This window comes from Sorex fumeus, unplaced genomic scaffold, assembly GCF_029834395.1.
Source record: "Sorex fumeus unplaced genomic scaffold, SorFum_2.1 ptg000098l, whole genome shotgun sequence".
Taxonomy (NCBI): Eukaryota; Metazoa; Chordata; class Mammalia; order Eulipotyphla; family Soricidae; genus Sorex; species Sorex fumeus.
The window spans coordinates 28201725-28225609 of NW_026606155.1; the positions used below are offsets into that span (position 1 = coordinate 28201725).

A 23885-nucleotide genomic window follows, 5' to 3' on the forward strand; every position below is an offset into this window, starting at 1 on the left:
TAGGAATCTAGCCATGTATATTGCCTCTAGAGCTGGTTTATGCTTTGTACACAGGATGCAATCAATATAAGCCTCCTGCCCTGGCAATGAGTAATATGAGTGAAATATTTCTGGCTACATAACAGGCCATTTGTTATATGTCCTTGGACAAAAATTATCTTCCAGCTTTTTTGCTACATGTACTTCTAGCTTCCCTTCTCTCTCTCCTACTGTTTCTCCCAGTTTTTTTAATGTGTTTGCTTGTTTGTTTTCAGTTTAGGAGCTACAATAAAGAGTACTCAGGTGTTGGGGGCTGGAGCGATAGCACAGTGGGTAGGGCGTTTGTCTTGCATGCAGCCGACCTAGGTTCGATCCCCAGCATCCCATATGGTCCCCCAAGCACTGCCAGGAGTAATTCCTGAGTGCATGAACCAGGAGTAACTCCTGTGTATCGCCGGTGTGACCCAAAAAGAAAAAAAAAGAGTGCTCAGGTATTATTCTAGGCTCTGTGCTCATGGGAGTTTCTCCACAGAGTTAATGATTGAACATGGGGCCTCCCACATGCAAAGAATGTGCTCTAGCCCCTTGAGTGTTCTTTCCAACCCCCTTTGCCCCTAAAACATACTTATTAACCTAAAATTATGCTCCAGACATTTATCCTGAACACTCAGGGATACAATAAAGCATTTATTTGCAGAGATAATTATTAAAGCATTATTTACAGAGTGAAACTTTGAAAATTCAAACTAGATGGACATGATTAAATGTACAGGTATGACGAGACATTATGAAGATATAAAAGCTATGGTTTTCATAATGCCCCAAAGTAGAGAGAGAAAAAGAAGGAAAGTGCCTGCCATAGAGGCAGGGGGTAGGGTGGGGTACGGTATGGGTGGCAGAAGGGATACTGGGGACATTAGTGGTGGAAAATGTACACTGGTGGAGGGATGGGTGTTCGATCACTGACTGAAACTCAATCATTAAAGCTTTATAACTATCTCACAGTGATTCAATTAAAAAAGTTATGATTTTGTAAAGCTGGTTTTTAATGATTTTGGAAGATGCCCAGGGGCTGGAGAGATACAGAAAGTACAGATGTTAGGTTGTTGACTTACACAAGCCAGGCTGGGTTTGATTCCCAACACCCCATATTATCCCAAGGCTACCAGGAGTAGGCACCATCAGGTGTGGCTCAAAAACAAAAACCAAGATTTGCTATTGTAAATAGCACCGTGGTTATTTATGAATCCATAACTATTATAAATCACAAAAGGTAAAATTGCATGCATCAAAATTTTAATAAAAATAGGACCAAAGACATAGCGGAGTGTTTGTCAGCATGATTCTCAGCACCACATCTGATCCCCCGAGTCCAGATAGTAGTGATCCCTGAATGCAGTCAGGACTAATTCCTGAGGACTGCTGGGCGTAGCCCAAACAAAACAAAACAAGTTTTAATAAAAATATATGATCTTATGAAAATACTCGTTACCTGCTTAAATGATGGAATTTGAGTGATTATATCCTTTTGGTGGGTATTTACTAAATTTTCTAAATTTATTCACATTTCTAAAGATTGCAAATCATTTTTATGGTCAGTAGAAAAAAAAAACATAGATGGCATTGTTTGAAGGACCAGGGATGAGGCTCTGTGGTGGTAAAGTACATATACAGGAGACCAAAAAAGAAAAAAAAAAGTGCCTTTTGTTTTTGCACTTACAACCTTCACAAACTTCAAGCTTGCAGAGTTTCTCCTATGGTGGTTCTGATTCAAAAAGTGTTCCTGCATTTGCCGGGAGCAGGCGTGGAGGTTCCTGCATTGTTCAGGCTATGCCACTAACTGGAGGTGGGACATTTACCCAGATTTGGGAGTCCTTGTTTATAAAATGAAGTGTCTGGGTTGAATGCTTTGATGGTTAGATTAGATCAGTGATAAACCCACTGAGTCAGGGCACTCATTGTGACAAAGGCTCCATGATTTATGCTTTTCAACTCTAAGTATCTTAAAGAGGGGATTCTTAAGAGGAGATTCTTACGTATAACTAACAGAATGACTCATAATGGTGGAATCACACGTGATGCTGTCCCTCACATATATACACACACTGACTTTAAAACCCTCTATAGCTCACATGTCCTACACTGTTTCTGTTGCTTCCCAGGGTGTTGGGGTCCTTTCCTTGAGAGGGAATGCAGCGGCATCACCTGCAAGAGTATCTCCTGGGCGCTAAGCTTCCTTGCTCCCTCCCCCCAGTCTCAGCTGTTCCCCAATCCCCCCCACCCTCCACTGTCTACTTCCTTCCCTCTCCATCCGGTTTCCTGGGCTTGAGTAGTGATTATGTCACTGTGGTTCCCTGCTGGCTTCTGGGTCAGCCACCACAGCTGGAGTGGCGGGATATGACTCACGACCCAGGTCCAGTGAATCAGACTTGGCTGATTAGGCTGTATTGGGGGGGGGGGGGCTTCCCAAGGATAGGAAACAGGTGCTAAATATCCGACATGATTGCTCTGAGCAGATCTTTCTCCCTTCCCCAGGCCTGCGAATCCCCTCAGGAAGCCCTCTCTCTCATCAAAGAAAATGCCACTTTCCTAAGATTCACAAGGCTGGTCTGGGTAAGGCCGTCCTAACCTCCGTGGGTGCTGATTACCCGGTGTTCCAGCATCTGGCAGAAGAAGATGAAAGAGGCCAAGCATCTCTCCTTCCCTCCTCTCGTGCTCTGGATGTGAGCTTAGCAAGCTTACAGGACTCAGATGACTGTCTCCTCCAGAGCACAGAAATATATCCACACTGTCCTAGAGCTCACCTCTAAACGTGTGTACCCTTGGACAAGTAATTTAACTGCTGGGAATTTCAGTTCCCATGGCTAGAAAAATATGGGACCTCATCTCATACCCCCCACACATGCCCCCCAAACACTCCAGTCCTCTCCTCCTTCAAAAGGTGAATTTGTTTCATGGGGTTGCTAACATGTGTTCAGTAAAAGTGGGCGCCCACTGCAGACCTGGCTTCAGACAGCGCCAGTTTCTTGGAATTGGAGTGAAGTGACTGGGTTCTTGGGCTCATGGAGATAGGAGCAAATATCCCCAGGGCAGAGGTGGACAAGGGTCCACTCCCAGGTATGAGTGTCTTCGTGATCTGGGAATGGCTCCAGGCTGGTTCAGAGAGTGAACTAGGGCCTCCTTCTCCCCACCTTCTGCCTCTCTTCCGTTTGACATATCTGGGATTCTCTCTTCCTGGGAAGCATCCCTACCCAGGCCCTCCACACAGCAGGGCTAGCAATGAACTGACAGAACCCAGGCCTGGAAGGGTAGAATTCCTGTTCCCTTCGGTTTCAGGTTTCACTGCGACCTGGCAGGACATGAGTCACTTGGTCCTCATTTAAAATCTGGCTGCTTTACTTACCCTGAATTGTTTGTACTAATTTTGATTTTTAAAAAAAATTACACGAAGTGGGGCTGGAGAGATAGCACAGTGGGTAGGGTGTTTCCCTTGCACGCGGCCAACCCAAGTTCGATTCCCAGCATCCCATATGGTCCCCTGAGCAACGCCAGGAGTAACGCCTGAGTGCAGAGCCAGGAATAACCCGAAGACCTGAGAAAGGGCTCAGTGGGCTAAGTACATGCCTTGCGTGCCAGAGGCTTGAGTTTGATCCTTGGCACTGCACGGTACCATGTGTGCACTGGGAATGAGCACTGAGCCAGGAGTAGTCGCTGGGCACCACAGGATATTGCCCTGCCCACTCCAAATATATTTAATATCACTTTCTTAGATCACAGAGCATTTTGGCATTCCTTGCCAGTACCCTTAAAGAAGGAATCTTCAGCTGTAGCCTCAGTGGGAGGCTATCTGGGGTGCGGAGGGCGACTGCTCTGAAACTTGAGACCCAGGGGAATTTCCCTGGGACCCCTGAGAAGTCCAGAGCGAGTTCCTAACCTGGTGCCGCCCATCCGCGCCTCCTCTCCCATTTAGTTCTGTAAATTCCTGTACCCAGGGCTAAGCCAGCTCCAGGCTCAGGCTGGGCTGGAGGAATCTGGGCAAAACACGGTGGGCGAGAGGCTCCGAGCTCACTGCAGGGAACCCCCCTGGCGGGTGGCGAGAGAGGGGGCGGCAACGCCGGGGCGGGACTCGCGGAGCCGGCAGACTCTGTACCCTTGGGGTGCGCGGGAGCACGTAGGAAACTCGACCCGGCCGACTTCCTGGCCCGCAGGCCTCGCGGCCTCTGGCTCTGGACCTGGGCCAGGGAGGCGTCGCCCGGGCCCGTCGGAGGCGCTTCCTGGGCGCGCGGCGCGGCGGGAGGCGCGGGGACAGCGCACCTGGAAGGGTCCGCGGGCCCTGCGCGGCGGGCGCGGCGACATGGAGGACGGCGTGCTCAAGGAGGGCTTCCTGGTGAAGAGGGTGAGTGCACCCCAGCCTCCCCACAGCGGCCGTACCCGCGGGAGAGTGCTACTTGGGGTCCCGTCGCTGGGAAAAGCCCGGCGTGGGGGTGGGGGGGGAAAACGGATGGGGGAAGGGGACGGGGTGTTTGGGGGAGGGGGATGGATAGTTTAGTTAGAGAAGAGGGGACCAGGCAGAGAGGCGAGGACGGAGAATCCTGCTCGGCTAGTGAAGCGCAGGTGTGCTAACTGGACAAGTTACTGAGCAACTGAACTGGGAAGGATGCACTGAAGCCAGGTGGCGCGCTCAGCAGCGGGCAGCAGAGCTCCTGGTCTCCCCTGTGCCCTCCGCGGGGAGCCAGGGGCCGCCGAGTCTGCTCCACGGTGCGCTCCAATCCCCCCACCCCCCACCTCCAGGTGCATAAGGCTCCGCAACACCCCCCTGATCTGCAGTTCCCCAAAGGAGAGAAGCAAAGAAAACTTGCTCAGGATCCGGGAGCTGGTGGGAGATGGAGTCCAGGTGGAACCCACCCAATCCAACCCCAGCCCCTCTTCTGTCAGGACCAAGAGGAACTGTTGCAGGGGGGCAAGAAAGTGGAGGCGGGGGTGGGGGGAATGTGTGCCAAAAACTTCATCCTCAGCCTTCCTGTCTATCTGTATGCCTTGCGCAGGCAGCGAGCAATAGTTTCCCCACCAGATGCACACACGGGGTCAGGGAGAAACTGAACCGAAGATCAGCCACAAAGGAAGTTTGATCATTTAAAATTCTTTTACGTGTTCGAATTGATCTTCTCTCCAAAACGTTTCTGCTAGCCTAATAGCAGGGCATATAGATATATGGGCAGGAGGGGTAGCTTACCCATAAAGGAAGAGGGGGGATGAGAAGGATGAAGGGACCCTCTTCTGGCGCTCACATCAACCGCCAAGTGTCAAGTTGAGATCCAGGAAAGCAACCAGTTGTACTAGATACTATTGATGTAAGAGGGTGGGTGTGTTGTTTGTTCAAAACCTAAGCAGGAGCTCTAGGGCTGAAGTTGGATCAAGGGTCAGATGAAATAAAGCAAGTATAAAATTCCACACCCAGGGCCTGGGATATAGCTCAAGTGGTAGAGTACTTTTATGTGCAAGACTCTGGGTTCGATCCCTAGCACCAATTGCCCCACCCCACCCCTGCACTGCTGGGTGTGGCTCTTAGAAAAACAACAAAATTCCATGCCCCCAGTCATGCCACTGGGATTAAAATAATGATAAACCGATCCTTCAGGGTCACTGAGGCAGCTGTGCTGGGTACTTGATCACTGTATAACTGAAACCTAAGCACAAAAATTTATAAGTCTATAACTGTACCTCATGGTGTTTCACTAATAAAAAAATTTAAAAAAATAATGATAAACTGATCCTTCACGGTCACTGAGGCAGCTGTGCTGAGGGACAGCTGAGGGGAACCGGTCTCTGCTTTCCCATTTTTCAGCAGCTTGGGATGCAAGCATGAGAGCAGATATCGGGTAGGGGTTTCAGTGGACCCTGTTGGTCTGCGGTCCCCGCTGCCTCAGTGCTTCCCAAGAGGTATTTGATCATTGTATAATTGAAATACAAGCACAAAAATTTGTAAGTCTACAACTGTACCTCATGGTGTTTCACTAATAAAAATTTAAAAAAAAAAGAGTTTACTCAACACTCCACCTTGGCTCCCATGCAGTCAGCAAGAGCTAATGGGAAGGCAGGGCTTGCGTGTTCTGCCAGTCCCTCTGTTCTGGTGCCGGCTTTGACTTCGGGGAGACCAGGGAGTCCACGGATCTGGCCCCAGAAGCCCACAAAAAAGGGATTGGCTGGAATAACGAAAGCTCACTTCAGCCAAGCCCTAAGACAGGAGGTGGAGAGGTGAGGAGGTGGGGTGGGAGGTTGGGGGGCCGTGGTTTGGGCTTGACCCTGAGGTAAGCGGAAGCCGCACCCTTCTGGCAAGCTGAGGCGACTCCTGTCTCAGCTAACAGGTCCCACCTATTGATCAAGCCTGGCAATTTTTTTTAGCCCCTTCCCACTATCTCTTTCTTTCTGGGGGTAACAGCAGCCACCCTATGTCACCCGAGAGACTGGGGGGCGGGGGGAAACTGTGTCTGCCCCAAGACAGCACACAGCTAGGAGGGTTTGCAACCCCGAGGCGGGGAAGGGCTCTTTGCTGGAAGCCAGAACAGAAACAGTCATCAGGGGTGACTGGGAAGCAGAGGCAGGCAGGGGCATGAACAGGTTGGCTCTTCGTCTGGACCAAACTGAAGTGCAGCTCCAGGCTATCTGCAGCCAGCTCACTTGGCCTGGCATTAAAGGAGACGAGGGGAGGACGACCATGGGCAGGCCAGCTTTCTCTTCCACGAGAGAATGGGTAGGCCGGGAGGTAGCACATGCAGAAACCCCAGCACCCTAGGGAGTGACCCCCAAACACTGAGCCAGGAGTCGACCCTGAGCACTCCTAGGTGTGGCCCCATGACCCCCCATATAAATAAAATAAATTAAATTAAGTAAATAACATTAAAATAAAATAAACAGAGGCTGAGGCCCTGTGGGTCTTTGCAGCCTTCTCACACACTGCCTCTGGGAAGGACAGGCCCACGTTCACATGCTCTGAACCAGAGGTTTCATTCATAGGACTCTCCCTCAAAGAACATGGTGAAAACCAGAGGAACAAAAAGGTTTTCATGTAGAAAGAAACTGGACACTACCTGTAGATTTCTCCCTGCACTGCACCGCACTGTCCTCCCATTGTTCACCGATTTGCTCGAGTGAGCCCAGTAACGTCTCCATCGTGAGACTTGTTACTGTGTTTGGCATATCGAATACGTCACGGGGAGCTTGCCAGGCTTTGCCGTGCGGGCGAGACACTCTCGGTAGCTTGCCAATTTCTCTCTAAAAACAAAAAACAAATGCTTAAGTACAATAAAGTCAGGCAGATGTTTACAATGTTGATAGGAGTAAAGAGAAGGTAAGTCAGGGACGGAGTTGCGAGAGGGAGTTCCGAGATGAAGGGGAGAAGGGCCTCCACCTCTTCTCACACTTGCAGGCACTGGGAGGCAGGTTGTGGTGTTGCATGGCCGTCCCGTGCCTCTCCTGTCTGTGCTTTGCCATCTCACAGCCAGCTTCTGCGGTGTCTCTCAGCACCCCCCTTTTCTTCTCTGTACAAGGAGACCAGTTATGTTAGGGATTAGCAGCCCCCACCGCACCCCTGAATTCACCATCACTGATTACCTCTGCCAAAACCCAATTTCAGGACCAGGAAGATAGGAATCAGGGGTCCATGCTTTGTATGTATACAACCCCAGTTTGCTTTCCAGCAACACAAGCCCCTCTGGGGGTAACCCCTAAGTGCCAGGGTGTCCCTGCTAGCTTGGCCCTGTGGGGCCCCCCAGAACTGTATTCTTGGCCCTGCATATTGAACTGTCAACTTAGTTTGTTGAGTCTCACCGAAAGTGGCCCCCTGAACCTAGGAACCTAGGCTAGGAACCTCCCCCGCCACAATAGCCTCATTTTCAAGTAAGAAAATATTTACAGGTACTAGGGGTAAAGACTTGAACATGCTTTTTAGGAAGGACAAAGTCTACCCATCACTCGTACTGTCTCTTCTTGGCTGATACTTTTCTGGCCCTCTATCTTTCATCTTTAAAACTGAGGAGTACCATAGGTTTTTCCAAAGGGTCCCTCCAGCTAGATCTGAATCCTGTAATACCTGGGTTACTATCCCAGTGTTTGGACCTTCCTCTCTAGTCAGGGCCACGGGGAACTCTAGGAACTCCCAGGCCCTGCCCTGGGAGGGGTGGGTCCTCTTCCCATTGATGCCTTGAGCTTCTGGCCTCTGACCTAGCTTGCCTGGTGCCTTTGGACTGGTCCCTCGGGCTCTCTGAGCTTCTGGCTCACAGGTCTTTGTATCCTCTTTTTCCTTTTGTGACTGATTGCAGCACCCAGGGTATTCAGCAGTTCTGCCCTTGTGGTGTTTAGAGAACCGAAACTTGTGATCCTCCCGAAACTGTGATCCTCCCACTTCAAGGACTCCTCCTCTCTAAATTCTCTGGAATTCTGCTGCAGGGAACTACCCCATCTCTTCCATGCAGGCCTCTGAGCCCTAAGCATACAGAGTCACTGCAAGTACCCATAGCGGCAAAGTATCCGGTCCGTCCTCCTGTCCCTTTGAGGTGGAGTGAGACAGCCCCAGGATCCAGGCTGAGGGAGCCTCCCTGCCCCTCCCCCACTCCACCTCCGTCCTCCTTGGAGGTTGCCTCATGCCCAGTATTCCTTATCTACCATTGTATAATGATTACTCCAGTGCTTAACAACGACAAAACATTTATTCTCTCACACAATTATTGAGGCCAGGAATCCAGCAACAGTGCAGTCTCAAGATTCTGGCTCTGGCACCCAGCCAGAACTTTGCCCAGCCAGGCTTTCCTCCTGAAGAGCTAGAGTAACCACTTCCAAAAGTGCACATGTGGCTGGCAGCCTCAGGGCCTCCTGTCCTTCAGGGCTGCCCAGGGCTGGCAACTGGCTTTTTACTGAGTGCGCATCAGGGAGACAACAGTGTTTTCTGATCCATCAGAAGGACAGACCATCACTCATCTTGGTCACAGAGAGAGTGTTGTACAAGGGCACTCTGGAAATGGGTGAAGGCCAGAGGGTGGAGACACGGGGAGAGCCCCAACCAGCATTTCTCCTGGAACTAATCACCCTGATGGGTCCTTGTCTGTTATCTCCACCGTGTTGTGCCAGAATTTTGTTCATCTTTGTCTCCCTGCTGTCAGCATAGTTTGGTGCAAGTAGTGTTGTTATTAGTTTTCAGATATTTAGATAAATAAATGATTTTCCTTATTATCTCATCAGGATAATTGTTTGTCTTGAAAGCCACTTTTTCCAGGCTAGAGAGCTAGTACTGGGCTTATGATGCTTGCCTTGCATATAGTGGACACTGGAATTTTGATCCCCACTTGTGGCCTGTCAGGAGTGATCCCTGAATGCAGAGCCAGGAGTAAGCCCCTAGCATAGCTGGGTGTGGCCCAAACCCCTTCCCCCAAAGAATGTCATTTTTCATTATAAAATAATAAATGCAAGTTATTATTTTTTTAAATCAAAACAATACTCAAGAGTATACATGCTGCCCAAGTTTTCATTCTTACTTCCCTGTATTTAATTTTAGTCCCCAGAGGTGATGACATTTAACTTTTTGGAGCTTTCCTTCCAGAAAATTTCTAAATTTTCTGGAAATACTCTAGCAGCTCCAGCAACTGGAATTATTTTTAGATATTGTGAAAGATAAAAACAGGGTGTTTGGCCCATGTTAAAGATCATCACTTTTTGGAAGTAGTAATCCCTGCAGTATTTGGGGGACCGTATGGGATACTGGTGATTGAATCCAGATTGGCAGTGTCCAAGGCTAGCCTTTTACCCGCTCTATTATCTCTTTGATCCCATCACAGTTCTGATTCTTTTTTTTTATTTTTGCTTTTTGGGTCACACCTGGCGATGCACAGGGGTTACTCCTGGCTCTGTACTCAGGAGTTACTCCTGTAAGTGCTCAGGGGACCATATGGGATGCTGGGAATCAAACCCGGGTTGGCCGCACGCAAGGCAAATGCCCTACCCACTGTGCTATCTCTCCAGCCCCACAGTTCTGATTCTTGAGACCTCAGAGCACTGGATATGATCTTGTGGGTTCTGACCATGACCTCTCTTACTCTTCTGGATTGGGAGCCTCCCCACAGTAGCCATGTGGGGCGCTGAGAGACTGATTTCTCCTCCCTATCCCTCTCTTTACCAAGCAATGGTCTTAAAGTGTCTCCATGCATAAAGCATACTCTAGATTAATTAGCACACAGATGTGGAATATTGGATCAAAGAATATGAACCTTTTTATGAGGGTCACCAGTGGCTTTAGTTTTTCTACCACTTCCTGGATGTATCTCTTCTTACCAGCCCTTCTCAGACCTCTCTCCTTTGCTGGCTGTCAGGATTCTTTGTTATTTATAACAGTTCACTCCAGCAAGTTGGAACAGAAGGGATTCCTGGATGATCTTAGATACTAAGTACCTCAGGAATCTTTGTGGTGGGGTCAGATCCTGGCTGGGACACCGTGGGGCATGTCTCAGAGCACAGATTAGCCCTCGGCAGCACTGGCAGGAGTTTCCCATGGAAGCATCACCTTGAACCCTGTTTGCCACTTGTCCCTGGGAAGTTCAGGGTCTGGGTGTCAGGACAACCTGTTCTGCTGCCGTTGTCCTACCAAACTTTCCTGTTTCCCTGTTTGGTTGCTGCCAAACATACATGCCTGTTCATGCCGAGCCTGGCAGATACACGGCCAGTTCCCCTTTCCCTTGGCACTAGGGTTGCTCTCTCCAGGGAAGTACATCCCCGTTTTCACTTCATTCGGTATTTGCTGCCCAGGCACTTGCAGCCCCCCTCACCCTGCCTTTCCTTTCTTGTTAGCTTCCTTGGCTATGTAGCAAAGCCCTACAGAGATTCCTTTCCCTACAGCCCTGGAGGGTTAAATCCAAGAGCTGGGTCAGCAAGGTGCATTTCTTAATTATTTTATTTTAATTAATTTTGCTTTTTGGGTCACACCCAGTGATGCTCAGGGGTTACTCCTGGCGGTGCTTGGCAGACCTTATGGGATGCCAGGAATCGAACCTGCGTCGGCCGCGTGCAAGGCAAACTAACAGCTGTACTATCGCTCTGGCCCCCGAAGGTGCATTTCTTCTGAGAAATGTAACTTGAGCCTGCTGTTCCCATGTTTCCACTTGGTCTTTCTTCTGGTCTTTCTTCTGTGTTCAACCTGCTGACATCTCTGTGTCTCCCTGCCCTCCTAAGGAGGACTGCACTCGGATTGGGTCAAGAACCACTCAGCCTGCCGTGTGTGTGTGTGTGTGTGTGTGTGTGTGTGTGTCTGTGTGTCTGTGTGTGTGTTTGGGGGGCTGGGTAGGTTTCACACCTGGCTGTGCTCCCAGGACTACTCCTGACTCAGTGCCCCAAGTGGTGCTGGGGGACCATGTGGTATCAGGGATGGAACCTGGGGCTCCCATAGGCAAAGCCTGTGCTCAGCCCACAGGACCATCTCCCTGGTCTACTGACTGTCTCATTTTAATTTGGTTGCATCTTTTTTTTTTCTTTTTGGGTCACACCCAGCGATGCTCAGGGGTCACTCCTGACTCTGCACTCAGGAATTACTCCTGGTGGTGCCTGGGGGACCATATGGGATGCCAGGGATCGAACCCAGGTCAATCATGTGCAAAGCCAATGCCCTCCCGCCGCTGTTAATATTGCTTTGGCCCCTTAATCACATCTTTAAAGACTCTACCTTTATATAAAGTAGCAATCTGACGGAGGGAGTATAAGAGCTTCAGCATAGGGATTTAGGTGGGCGAGGGGGTGGGGCAAACGCAAGTCAGCTGTGTCTAGCAGCCGTCCCTTCCCCACACCCATGTGGAGATTTACGATCATGTGACAACCTCCCCCCACCACCCGCCACCCAACACCCATGCCGTCACGGCAGCCCATCTATTGCTAATGCTTCTGTAGGTCATCTCAGTTAGAGGTTGTCAGCCTGGGGTCCAGAGCCGGGGGCTGAGCAGTAGAGAACGCCAGTTGCTGGGGAATTAGGCAAAACCCCTTATTTGCCCTCCTCCTCCTCCCGCTTCCCTTCTTCCCATTGTGCTGTTGTTTAGTGTTTAGGAGCCATGGTCCCAGGAGTGTTTTCAATGACTACATGGGATTCTCCTGGCCTGCAAGGCCATTGGGCCTTTGTTCGGTTTCATGTTTTTGTTTCTTTTGGACTATCCCTGGTGATACTCGGGGTCTACTCCTGGCTCTGTGTTTGGGGCTCACTCCTGGTAGTGCTCAGATACAGTGCTAGGGACTGAACCCAGACTCCCACACATGAAGCCTGTGCTTAGCCCCATTGGCCATCTCTCCTGCCTCTCATTTTTCTCTCTTTAAATGTGTTGGCCCCTGTCAAGGAAAGCTGTCAGCCCTCATGTTACATGTGGATTCACATTACAGGACAGCGGTTTAGGGCTCATACCTGTAAGACTTAGTCTTCAGAACAGCCTGGTTCCCGGGAGTCTAATATCATATAGACACATTGGTAAAGCTCTTGTTTGAATAAGTTTGTGACGTTTATTTAGTTGTCACAGTAAATTGGGCTCACACACAAACACCTTTTTTCACAGTTCTGGTTCCCTCCAGGAGGGCGTTCAGCACTCTTGAGGGGCATTGAATTCCAGTCCCCCAGATGTAAGCACTGCTGGGGCATCAGGAGTAAACAAGTACCAGGAAGGAAAGGAGTGAGTGAACTGGGCCCATGTTCTCTGATTCCAGGAAAGCTTCCCTCTTGGCTGGAATCTGAGCCTCACTGGGCCCAGTGTTGGGAAAACACCAGGAAAGTTCTTTCCTGAGCCTGTACTAAACCTGTTTCTCTCTAGTTGTCCAGCAGACCTTCCCCCCGTGTTCTAGAAATGGGCTCCCTGCCAACACCTGACTCTCCTGTCTCTATCGCCCACCTGAGAGCCCCCTGGCTTCTAAGCCCCCCACTCCTGGCAACGTAAGCCTATTAGGTACCTAGCACTGGCACTGTTTGTAGCTTTACCTGTCCACATCTTTGACTAGTAATATTTTTTCCTAAGAATATATTATATATTTTTGTTTTGTTTTGTTTTTGGGTCACATCTGGTGATGCACAGAGGTTACTCCTGGCTCTACACTCAGGAGTTACTCCTGGCAATGCTCGGGGGACCATATGGGATGTTGGGAATTGAACACGTGTTGACCATGTGCAAGGCAAACACCCTACCCACTGTGCTATAACTCCAGCCCCTCTAGGAATATATTCTAAAGGGAAAAACATTTATTAGAGATGGAGGCCAAAAGTTAGGTGCAAGTTTGCTTATTGTAGTAGTGTTCATAACTGAAAAAAATTAAATTAATTAAATTAATTAAACCACTTCAGTTACAAATAGTAGATTGGCAACCAAATGGCACATTTCTTGAATGGTCATTAAAGGCATATTTTAAAGAAAATTAACTACTGAGATGTTCAGGAAAGCCAAACAAAACCAAAGCTAGGTAACTGAAGGAAGGTATAGTGTCCCGATCACACCCTCTCATCCCCCGCCCTATGCTCACAGGCCACCATGTGATGCAGGAACTCTAACCCCAGACCCCTCCTCCCCATGCAAGTCATGTGCTCCACTATTTGAGCCACACTCCTGCCCCTGGTCTTTAACACACAAAAGCAAAACTAAACAACCCACAACAAAACAGAGCTAGAAAGTGAAAACTAGAAGGAGAAAAGATTGGAAGGATATACAATATGTATACAGTTTGGCTCCAGATTTCTGACTCCAGAAATAGGATTGTTCTGGGGCTGGAGTGATAGCACAACAGGTAGGGCGTTTGCCTTGCACGCAGCTGACCCGGGTTTGATTCCCAGCATCCCATATGGTCCCCCAAGCACTGCCAGGAGTAATTCCTGAGTGCAGAGCCAGGAGTAACCCCTGTGCATCGCCAGGTGTGACCCAAAAAGAAAAAAAAAAAGAAATAGGATTGTTCTTTCCTACAATTTTCAGTTTCTTTTAAGGTTTATAATCAGAAAAAGAGGCCAATGAGAGCTACAAGGTCCATATGGAAGATCATGGGGTTTTGATATGTGCTCAAAAGAAATACAAAGGGCCCAGGTGATAGTACAGTGGATAGGGCATGTATGGGGCTGACCAGGGTTCTATTTTAGGCACCCCATATCTACCTGCCCATGCCCTGCCGAAAGTGTTCCCTGAGCACAGAGCCAGAAGTAAGCCCTGAGTACTGCCGGGTGTGGCCCAAACTCCTTTAATCAAAAAACAAAACAAAACAAAACAAACCCCACAAAAAAACAGAGAGAGAGAGAGAGAGGAGAGAGAGAGAGAGAGAGAGAGAGAGAGAGAGAGAGAGAGAGAGAGAGAGAGAGAACAGTGTTTGCATTCTGAAATCACACTTCCTTCTGCAACTTCGCGCTTCCTTCTGTGCTGGCTCCTTTGACTTGCGATGCTGCAGGGTGCTATTTGTTGGTGAAACTTGAACGGGGTCTGTGGAATAGGTGAATAATATATCAATGTAAATCTCCTGATACTGATGGTTGTACTGGATTCTATGGGGGAATAACTCCCCTTGTTTTGGTTAGTTTTTGTTTTAGGACCACAACCAGTGGTGCTCAGGCTTACTCGTCTCTTGCACTAAGGGATCATCACTCCAGATGGGACTCAGGAAACTATTGGGGATGCCAGAGATCTAATCGGAGTTGGCTGTGAGCAAGGCAAATGCCCTACCCACTGTACTATCTCTCTGGCCCCTACCCCCACTCCACTCTTTTTGTGTGGGGATATACAATACAAATTTCAGAAACAACAGGGACATCTTGTTAAAATTGTACTCTCATGTTGAAAGTAAAGGGAGATATGTGATAACCTTTCAGCATCTTTATTGCAAACCATAATGCCTAATATGAGAGAGAAAAAGAGAGAAGGAGGGAGAGAGAGAGAGAGAGAGAGAGAGAGAGAGAGAGAGAGAGAGAGAGGTGTCTGCCATAGTGGCAGGCAGGGGTGGAAGGGTGACTTGGAGGGGTGGGTGGGAAACTGAGGACATTGGCACTGGGAAATTGCAATGGTTCAGGGTTGGGTGTTGGAACACTGTATGACTGAAACCTAATATGAACAGCTTTGTAATGCTCTATCTCACGGTGATTCAATTTTAAAAAAAAAAAGCTAACATAAGCATGGACATCCCAGTTTTAAGAGTATTTTGTCTTTTTATTTTTCTAATGAATTTATCAAATTTAATAAATGCATAATGAAAGTTGAAAAAATGTGCTCTCAAATGGTTCTGAAAAAAAAGTTTTTTATATCATTCATTGGTGTTTTTCGGACTTGAAATCATTTCAGAATAAGAACAAATAAGATGAAGTGGAAAAGAAAAAAGAGTGAGAGGCAGTCTCCTCTGTGGGAGAGCTGTTTCCTGGGGCTGTCTTATCAGCCACCAACACCTCTCCTGGCACATAGGCTGGTCCTGTGGCTCCCTCACCACAGGGCTCTCTTGTCTGTCCTCAGGGTCACATTGTCCACAACTGGAAAGCTCGTTGGTTCATCCTTCAGCAGAACACACTGCTATACTACAAGCTGGAGGGAGGCCGGAAGGTGAACCCTCCAAAGGGCCGGATCCTTCTGGATGGCTGCACCATTACCTGCCCCTGCCTGGATTATGAAAATCGACCCGTAAGTGCAGGTTCCCATGTCCCAGCTAGCTCCAGTCTCAGACCCTCACATCGTGGGCAGTTGGAGGTGGTTGTGAGTAAGGAAAGAGCTAAGTCATCATTGGAAAATCTGGACTAGGGGTTGGAGAGAGAGTATGGGGGTTAAGGTGCCCAATGACTCTAGTCTGGTCCCAGACATCACATATGGTCCCCTAGACACTGCCAGGGGTCACTCCTGAACACAGAGCCAGGAACAGTCCCTGAACACTGCAGGACATGGCCAAAACCACCACCACCATTAACTTCCACCTCCCGCCATCCCCAAGAGAGAAAATTCTGAATTCAAATCCTTGATACCACTATGTGCTACATATGTAAATCTTCTGTCATCTGCTGGAGGCTGGCCAGGCATGGGGTTGGGGGCCCCCAGCAGTCCATTGATCGTACAATCTCCTGGGTTGGCTGGGACCTTGTCATTCTTGCCTGCTTGACCAATGAGTGTTGTTCTGTTTCTTGTCCTTCCCACAGTTCCTCATTAAGCTGAAGACTAAAACATCCACTGAGTACTTCCTGGAGGCCTGTTCTCGAGAGGAGAGGGATGCCTGGGCCTTCGAGATAACTGGGGCTATTCACGCTGGGCAGCCAGGGAAAGTACAGCAGTTGCACGTTCTAAAAAATTCCTTCAAGCTGCCCCCTAACATCAGCCTGCTGTGAGTGCCCACTTCCCTGGCCTTCCTCCATCCTCTTCTGTCTGAGCAGTCCCATGGGGGAGGAGTGAGCCCCCTGAGGTGGGGGATCTGTTTGTGGCTCCACACCCAGGGGTCTTCACTGTACAGGCCTTCTGTGCTCTTCTCTGCCTGGAAATAGCCCCAGCAACCTCCTTCATTCCTGAGGAACTTCCTCACCTTTGAGACATGAGACCCATCCCATCTCCCCATCAGATTCCGCCAGGGCATCCAGGGCTGTCACAGCTGCCCAGGAAGCTGCCCCCCTCACTCATTGGTCTCCTTTGCAGACTGGCGGCAAGGACGATGTGCTCTGGTAGCAGTTGATTTGTTGCTCTGTGGGCTTCTTTGTTCATGCATCCCTTCGGTCATAAACAGTGAGTGCCCACAGTTTGCCATGCCCTGTACTAGATGCTTAGGAGATGCCAGTGGGAATAAACAAGATTCCATCTGGGACTTCCCAGCCCAAGTGCACTAAGAAAAACTGAGAACATTCCATCCATCGTCGGCAGGAATATTCCCAATGAGCAGTGGCTGGAGGCAAACTCATATAAAGTTGGAATGAAGCAACTTACCTTCATGGAAACCATTACAATAGCTTTTCTGCAGAAACTTCTCCTGACCTCCCAGATGGTGGAAGGTGTGGTTGAAATCCTATTCTGGGCTCCCCAAATGTTCTGGGACCTGGTGCTGAAATCTGTGTTGTGTGCTAGGGACATTGATTGCTAAAGTCAGTTTATGGAGGGAAGAGCCACTGCAGATCTGGGTGGATTCAAATGATAGGTGATGGGAGGATTCTGGATAGTAGATCGTAGGGAATCCTTTTCTGTATATTCTTTGGCCTCTCCATTCAACCTTACAGTTCTTTTGCTTTGTACAGCTATTTATATAATGATGCTCTCCTTATGGTAGAAGTAAATAATCCTTGCCCAGTATAGAAATAAATAAGGAAAAAAGAAATGCCCTAAAATCTGACCCCTTAAATTCTGGTGCAGAACCAAACATCCTGCTTTCTTTGTGGTATGTATTGCCCCATATGCTGTGGCCCTTGAGCCCTTCCTCATGCTGGTGATTCTGACCAAGGTCCTTTTGCCTTTGCTTTCCTCTGGTGCAGTGCTATCGTGAACAAGATGCATGATGGCAGCAGTGGAATCCGGTCAAGCCCCAACATGGAGCAGGGAAGCACTTACAAAAAGACCTTCATAGGTGAGCTCCCCTCTTGGGCAGGCTGGGAGGCAGAGAATGGGGCTCACTCATAGGCATGGCCACCCTGGGATGGCCGCCTATTGGCACGCCTACACTTCTGTGCCAGGGAAGGCCTTCACTTTGTTCTTGAGGGGAACCCCAAGGATCCTTAGGAGGTCATGGCCAGGTGCTTTCATGAAGGTGACTGTTCACCTGACCCATGTCACCTGCCCTTGTCCTGATGCAGGCTCCGCCCTGGTGGATTGGCTCATCTCTAACAACTTCTCAGCCAGCCGCCTGGAGGGCGTGACTCTGGCCTCCGTGCTTTTGGAGGAGAACTTTATCAGGCCTGTGGGATCTCGAAGCATGGAAGCCGTGCGCTCTGGGGATCTGGCCGAGCAGTTCCTAGACGACTCCACTGCCCTGTACACCTTTGTAAGTTGGGGACAGAATTCTTTTCATTTCTGGGGCAGAGTGGGGCCCAGAAGGTCCATGGAGAACGTGTGTGTGTGGGGGGAGGGGGGGCAGCTTTACACCAAGAGGAGGGGCTGTACACACAGAGGAATTTCCTCCTCCTGGGTACAGCTCCTCACTGAAACTGGACCATTTTTGTGTCAGAAACCTCACTCTCTCCTACCTGCCAGGTTGAGAGCTACAAAAAGAACTCAATCCCCAAGGAAGAGCTCAACCTCAGCACGATGGAGTTAAGCGGCACTGTGGTCAAGCAAGGCTATCTGACCAAGCAGGTGTGGTTGCCCAGGGAGCAGACCATCATCTTGATGGGGGGGTGGGGTGGGCAGAAGAGGGTAGGCAGGGGTGGCTTAGAAGGGTGGGAAGGCAGCAGTAGAACCTCTATAGAACGTGGCAGGGAACATGTCAAAGGGTCTGGGCTGGCCCACTAGCACACATCCATCCCAGACAGGCAAGTTCAGGAAAAAGTTCACACTGGTGACACTGTCTGGAGGCATTGCCTCGTGGCTAGGGTTGTGCATTTGCTGGACTTCTGCTCCCAAGGCTTCCTGGAGACTCTGCTTCCATTCCTGGGACTACATGCCCTACAGTTCCAACCCCTACACAGTGCCAGTGAAAAGAATTCTCTCCACAGCTTGTGGAAGAAACAGTTCTTTCTGCAGTGTCAGCTCAGCATTTAGAGGACTTGGATCGCTCCTCCTAACCAGGGCCGGAGAGGCAGCTGCAGGAAATGGGAGGCACCCCCTTCACAGCTGTGCCCGGAGCGGTGTGCTCCTTGGCTTCAGTGCTGATACCATCAAAACAAGTAAATGTGGCAGTGTTTTTATTCATATCACTGAGCTGAGGAGTCATTGATGTTTGGGGGATCCTGCAGGCACTTTTTGGAAAGTGGGCTCCCTGAAGCAGGTTGGCTCAGTGGTTGGGCCTTGAGGTGCATGGCAGGGTAGGGGGAGGAATGAGCTCGAAGCTGTCCGCTTAGAGTCTTGCACCTTTTCTTGGCTGCAGGGGCACAAGAGGAAAAACTGGAAGGTGCGGCGCTTTGTCCTGAGGAAGGATCCGGCTTACCTGCACTACTACGACCCTTCCAAAGTGAGTGCCACATGCTCACTGACAACCCATCCATGATGCTTCCAGACACTTCTCTCCTAAGCCAAGCAGACACCTCTCGCTCAGCATCTCTCCCACAGTTTCTCTTCCCAATATTCTTCCTTCTTCCACCATCTAACCTACTCATACTCCTGCCTTTCATTACATTGCCACCTGCAAGTGGTTTCTTCACACCTGCAACCCCCTCCCCCCCCCCCACACACACTTTCCTTACAGGGGGAGCATCATTATTTATTTATTTAAGGCCCTCCCGTTGATCGTCGATTTGCTCGAGCGGGCCCAGTAACGTCTCCATTGGAGACTTTGTTGTTACTGTGTCTGGCATATCGAAAACTCTCGGTAGCTTGCCGGGCTCTCCGAGAGGGGCGGAGGAATCGAACTCGGGTCGGCCATGTTGGCCGCTTGTAAGGCAGACGCCCTACCCGCTGTGCTATCAAAATTTTTATTAGTGAAACACCATGAGATACAGTTGTAGACTTACACATTTTTGTGCTTGGGTTTCAGTTATACAGTGATCGAATACCCATCCCTCCACCAGTGTCCATTCTCCACCACCACTGATCCCAGTAACCCTCCCACCCCCATCCCCCCCATCACACCCTGCCCCTGTGGCAGGGCATTCCCTTTTGTTCTCTCTCTCCTTTTGGGTGCTGTGGTTTGCAAAAGAGGCATTGAGTGGCAATCATATTTGGTTTATAGTCTACTCTCAGCATTCATCTCCCATCCTGGGAGGATCCTCCCAACACCCTTTATTTGGTGGGGAGCATCATTATTTAGAGAGGAAAAGTATCCTTCTGTTTTCTCAAAGCTTGATAAATGGTGAGGATGGGTGGTTTGGCTGAAAATGGTGAGGATGGGTGGTTTGGGCTGATTAAGAGGTCAGCCCACTAACTGGAGATCCTCTCAATTCTACCCTCCTTTCTGTCCAAATAGCCCAGGAATTGTTGGACCTCCACTTTGAGTCTCCACTGATTTTTATTGTCTGTCCTTTGTGTCACACTTGGTGGTACTCAGGGCTAACTTCCAATGGTGCTCAGGGGATTACATAATGCCAGAAATCAAATGCATGCAAAATATGTGCCCAGTCCATTGAGCTATCTCTCACTCCTCCACTGATGACTTACGGTTTTTATTTGTTTTTAACCATGTAATACTTAAACCATATTTACTGTTTTTATTTTTGTATAATCAGTTGCTATCCTGAATTACAGACAATTTTACTGCATGCTGAGTAGATATAATACCTGTTAACAAGAAACCATAGGCCTTAGTTTGTTCCTCTATGTCTTGTAAGTGGCTTTTTTTTTGTTTTTTAAATTTTATTGAATCACTGTGAGATAGTTACAAGCTTTCATGTTTGGGTTATAATCACACAATGATCAAACACCCATCCCTCCACCAGTGCACATTCCCCACCACCAATATCTCTGGTATAAGCCCCCCTTTCCCACCCTCCCCCTTCCTCCATGGTAGACAATATTCCCCATATTCTCTCTCTACTTTTGGGCATTATGGTTTGCAATAGGCTGGAGTGATAGCACAGTGGGGAGGGCATTTGCCTTGCACACAGGTGACCCGGGTTTGATTCCTCCACCCCTCTCAGAGAGCCCGGCAAGCTACCGAGAGTATCCCGCCCGCAGGGCAAAGCCTGGCAAGCTCCCTGTGACATATTAGATATGCCAAAAATAGTAACAAGTCTCACAATGGAGACGTTACTGGACCCGCTTGTGCAAATCAATGAACAATGGGAGGACAGTGGATAGTGGACAGTGGTTTGCAATACAGACACTGAGAGGTTATCATGTTTGGTCCTTTATGCAAGATGGCTTTTGAAACAGTGGCCATTCAGCAGTTCTTCCCTTGCTGAGCTCCCACTGAGATCGCCCCTCCATAGCCCAGAGTGTAGAAGAGGCCCCTGGGAGCTGGAAAGATCCCAGGGAAGGCTGAGGGTTGCTATTGCTGCCACCTGTGACATGAAACTCGAACTTTCCAATTGGTGCGGATAAGCAATAGCTTGTGATGCCCGAGTTCAGCCTCCTCTGAATTGAACATATAATTGCACAGACCCTCAATGACTGCTTCTGAAGGGAGGTGGTTTAGCTTAGCTTCTACTAATCAAGTCTTCTTTCTCTGTAGGAGGAGAACCGGCCGGTAGGGGGTTTTTGTCTTCGAGGTTCTCTTGTGTCTGCCCTGGAGGATAATGGTGTACCCACTGGTAAGGGGCCCTTCAGTCCTGACCTGAAGATCTTGGGCTTACCTCCTGCTCTCTCTGCAGTGCTCTGCTGATGAAGGGCTGGGGTGTGGGAGATGAGGAGGGCTATATCAGGAGGACAAATAGTTTTGAAACTGACTTCAGAATTAGTATGTGTAGTGGTCCGAGGATTTGGTACAACTAAATCCTTAATATTCTTTTCCCTGTTTGTCCTAAGTAACCCATAAGTTTTCACTATTTAATACTATCTTATACTGCATGTAAAGGTTAGTGACACACTCCTACTATCACACTAATTTAATAATAGCCAGCTAAAGTAGTTAGTATTATTATTTTAAGGAAGTGAAATTTGGATTAAAAAATTTAAATGTTTAAATAATTTAAAGTCGAATCCAAAATCTGTACCTGCTTTTACCTAAGTAAAAGGTTTCTGTTTATCATGTGGACTGGCCAAGAAGGCTTTCAAAACATATGCAGACATACCACAGATTTGCTCTATGGCACAGATCAGGGAGAGGGAATGGAAGGAAAAGAATAACAAACATCGGTGGGATTCCTAAATGATACACATTTGTATTTAGGAAAGACTTAATGTTCTTTTGTGTCTCAGCGACTTTCAGCTTCTTCCAGCTAAAAATGGACATGAATATTCACTAACTTTTTTCTGCCTAGGGGTTAAAGGAAATGTCCAGGGAAATCTCTTCAAAGTGATTACTAAGGATGATACACATTATTATATCCAGGCCAGCAGCAAGGCTGAAAGAGTTGAATGGATTGAAGCTATCAAAAAGCTAACATGACAAGACGTAAGGAAACAGGAGCAGGATCCTGCTTTGTACCAGATGACAGACAGGATTTTCTGGACAATGAGTCTGACTTCGTTTCTTCAAATATATTGTACTGTCTTCGACTCAAGATTGGTGGAGTTGCTAGGATTGCAGTTGGCCGTGGTTATGGCTGTTTCCTCCCCCCACCTTTACGTTAACCCAGAAGTGCTAGAAGAGCCATTAGGCAGAGGCATCAGACTTTTGCCCATCTTCACGATCAACTAGTCCTCAAGTACCAAAGTAGGTTTCTCTTGTTTTAATATTAGCTGATTATGCTATAATATTAATAGAACTTTGGTCACATGGCAGTCTGAATGCTGTCAATAACTCTACTTGTTTTGGGATAAAAAATTGACATCGTCTATTAAAATTCTTGTGGTTTTACTTGAGGCTGTATGAATTACTATGCAAACTGATTATGAAAACATCTTGGGTGACCTATCACTGAACATGTCTTAAATCACTAAGTATCCTAATCTTAAACTTGAGATGGTGGCAAAATTTTGATCAAACAGAAAATATGGTTTTGTTTTGAAAAATGGGCCAGCACAAATATACATTGCAGAAAACATGGAGACAGATGGAGATTGGTCACACAAAATGGTAAAATTATACTTTCTATGAAAAATGGCATTTAGAGATGCAGAATGGGAAGTCTCTCAAAAAGACAGACGTAAATGGAAATCAAATAGAGGTGTAAAAAATTGGTTTTAAGATGAACTGGGCCTGAAGCAATAGCAGAGCCAGCATAGCACTTGCTTTGCATGTAGCTGGCATGGGTTTGGTCCCTGGCACCATATATGATCCCCTGAGCCCAGCCAGGAGTAATTCCTGAGTACAGAGTCAGTACTAAGCTGTAAGCACTATCGAGTGTGGCCCCCCCAAAATGAAACAAAGAACATGAAGGGCAGAGATCAATGGGCTGGAGCTCAAGCTTTGCAAGCAAGGTTTACTCTCTGGCATCACATGGTCTCCTGCAATGTGGAGCTGCAGGGCCCCCACGCTGAACACTCAGATAGGAAGTAGCCTAAACATAGGTGTGTGTCCCCCCCATCAAAAAACTTCAACTGAGACATGTAAGTACCAAGAAGTTTCACTAGTTAGGTTAATCTAGTAGTTAAGTAGTGAAAAGTCTGTATCATGCAGTATTTTAAAAAACACTTTTATTCTTTCAAGTTTATACAGTAATCTGGCCATCATTCTTGCCAAGTACAACTTAGACTTCTGTTAATGAATAGATATAACATTTAAGGGGAGTAGATACTTCCAAAGTGCTTAAGTAAAAATTTGTACTCTTAAAGAGTCTGGTCTCTTAATCTTATCTAAAGTACCTGACTGACCAGGAATTCCAAGCTAATGGAGTTTTATTTAATTCCTTACATTGTAAGAGACTGCCTTTCAAAGTACTGTTTTCCATTTGGCATTCCACCAAGGTCTAATGTCCCTGGAATTAGATTCTTTATTATTTTTGAGTATCAACAGGTATTTATCTGCATTAAATTGCCATTTGATGGGTTTCCTTACTCCGAATTGGCACTGCATTCCACTATGTAGGACAGCAGATTCTTCATGTGTTTAAAATAGCAGTTTGTAGGTACATCAGGGAACAACTCTTGCCAAAGTAGTGCCACTTCAATTTTAAAAAATCTTTAACCAGGGGTTTGGGATTTGACTCTGGTAGGGCACACACCTTGCATGGGAGGCTGAGTTCAGTCCCTGGCATGGAGTAAGGCATATAGGTGATGGTAGAATCTAGA

General features: G+C 48.1%; 1 protein-coding gene across 1 annotated transcript; it reads left to right on the plus strand.

Annotated features, from left to right (window-relative positions):
• The first annotated feature begins 4333 nt into the window (after nucleotides 1-4333).
• Nucleotides 4334-22363, plus strand: PLEK2 (pleckstrin 2). The gene is made up of 9 exons (XM_056133358.1): nucleotides 4334-4375; nucleotides 15459-15623; nucleotides 16130-16311; nucleotides 17441-17532; nucleotides 17759-17946; nucleotides 18156-18257; nucleotides 18988-19071; nucleotides 21226-21304; nucleotides 21974-22363. Exons 1-9 carry the CDS (start codon nucleotides 4334-4336, stop codon nucleotides 22099-22101), a joined length of 1062 nt encoding a protein of 353 aa, XP_055989333.1. The 3' UTR covers nucleotides 22102-22363.
• The last annotated feature ends 1522 nt before the right edge of the window (nucleotides 22364-23885 follow it).

Excerpts from the sequence above, each read along its gene's own strand:
- PLEK2 (XM_056133358.1), top strand. The coding sequence starts at position 4,334 with ATGGAGGACGGCGTGCTCAAGGAGGGCTTCCTGGTGAAGAGG. Across the intron at positions 16,312-17,440 it reads CCCCCTAACATCAGCCTGCT|TGCTATCGTGAACAAGATGC; the intron begins GTGAGTGCCCAC and ends CCTCTGGTGCAG. Across the intron at positions 21,305-21,973 it reads GGATAATGGTGTACCCACTG|GGGTTAAAGGAAATGTCCAG; the intron begins GTAAGGGGCCCT and ends TTTTCTGCCTAG.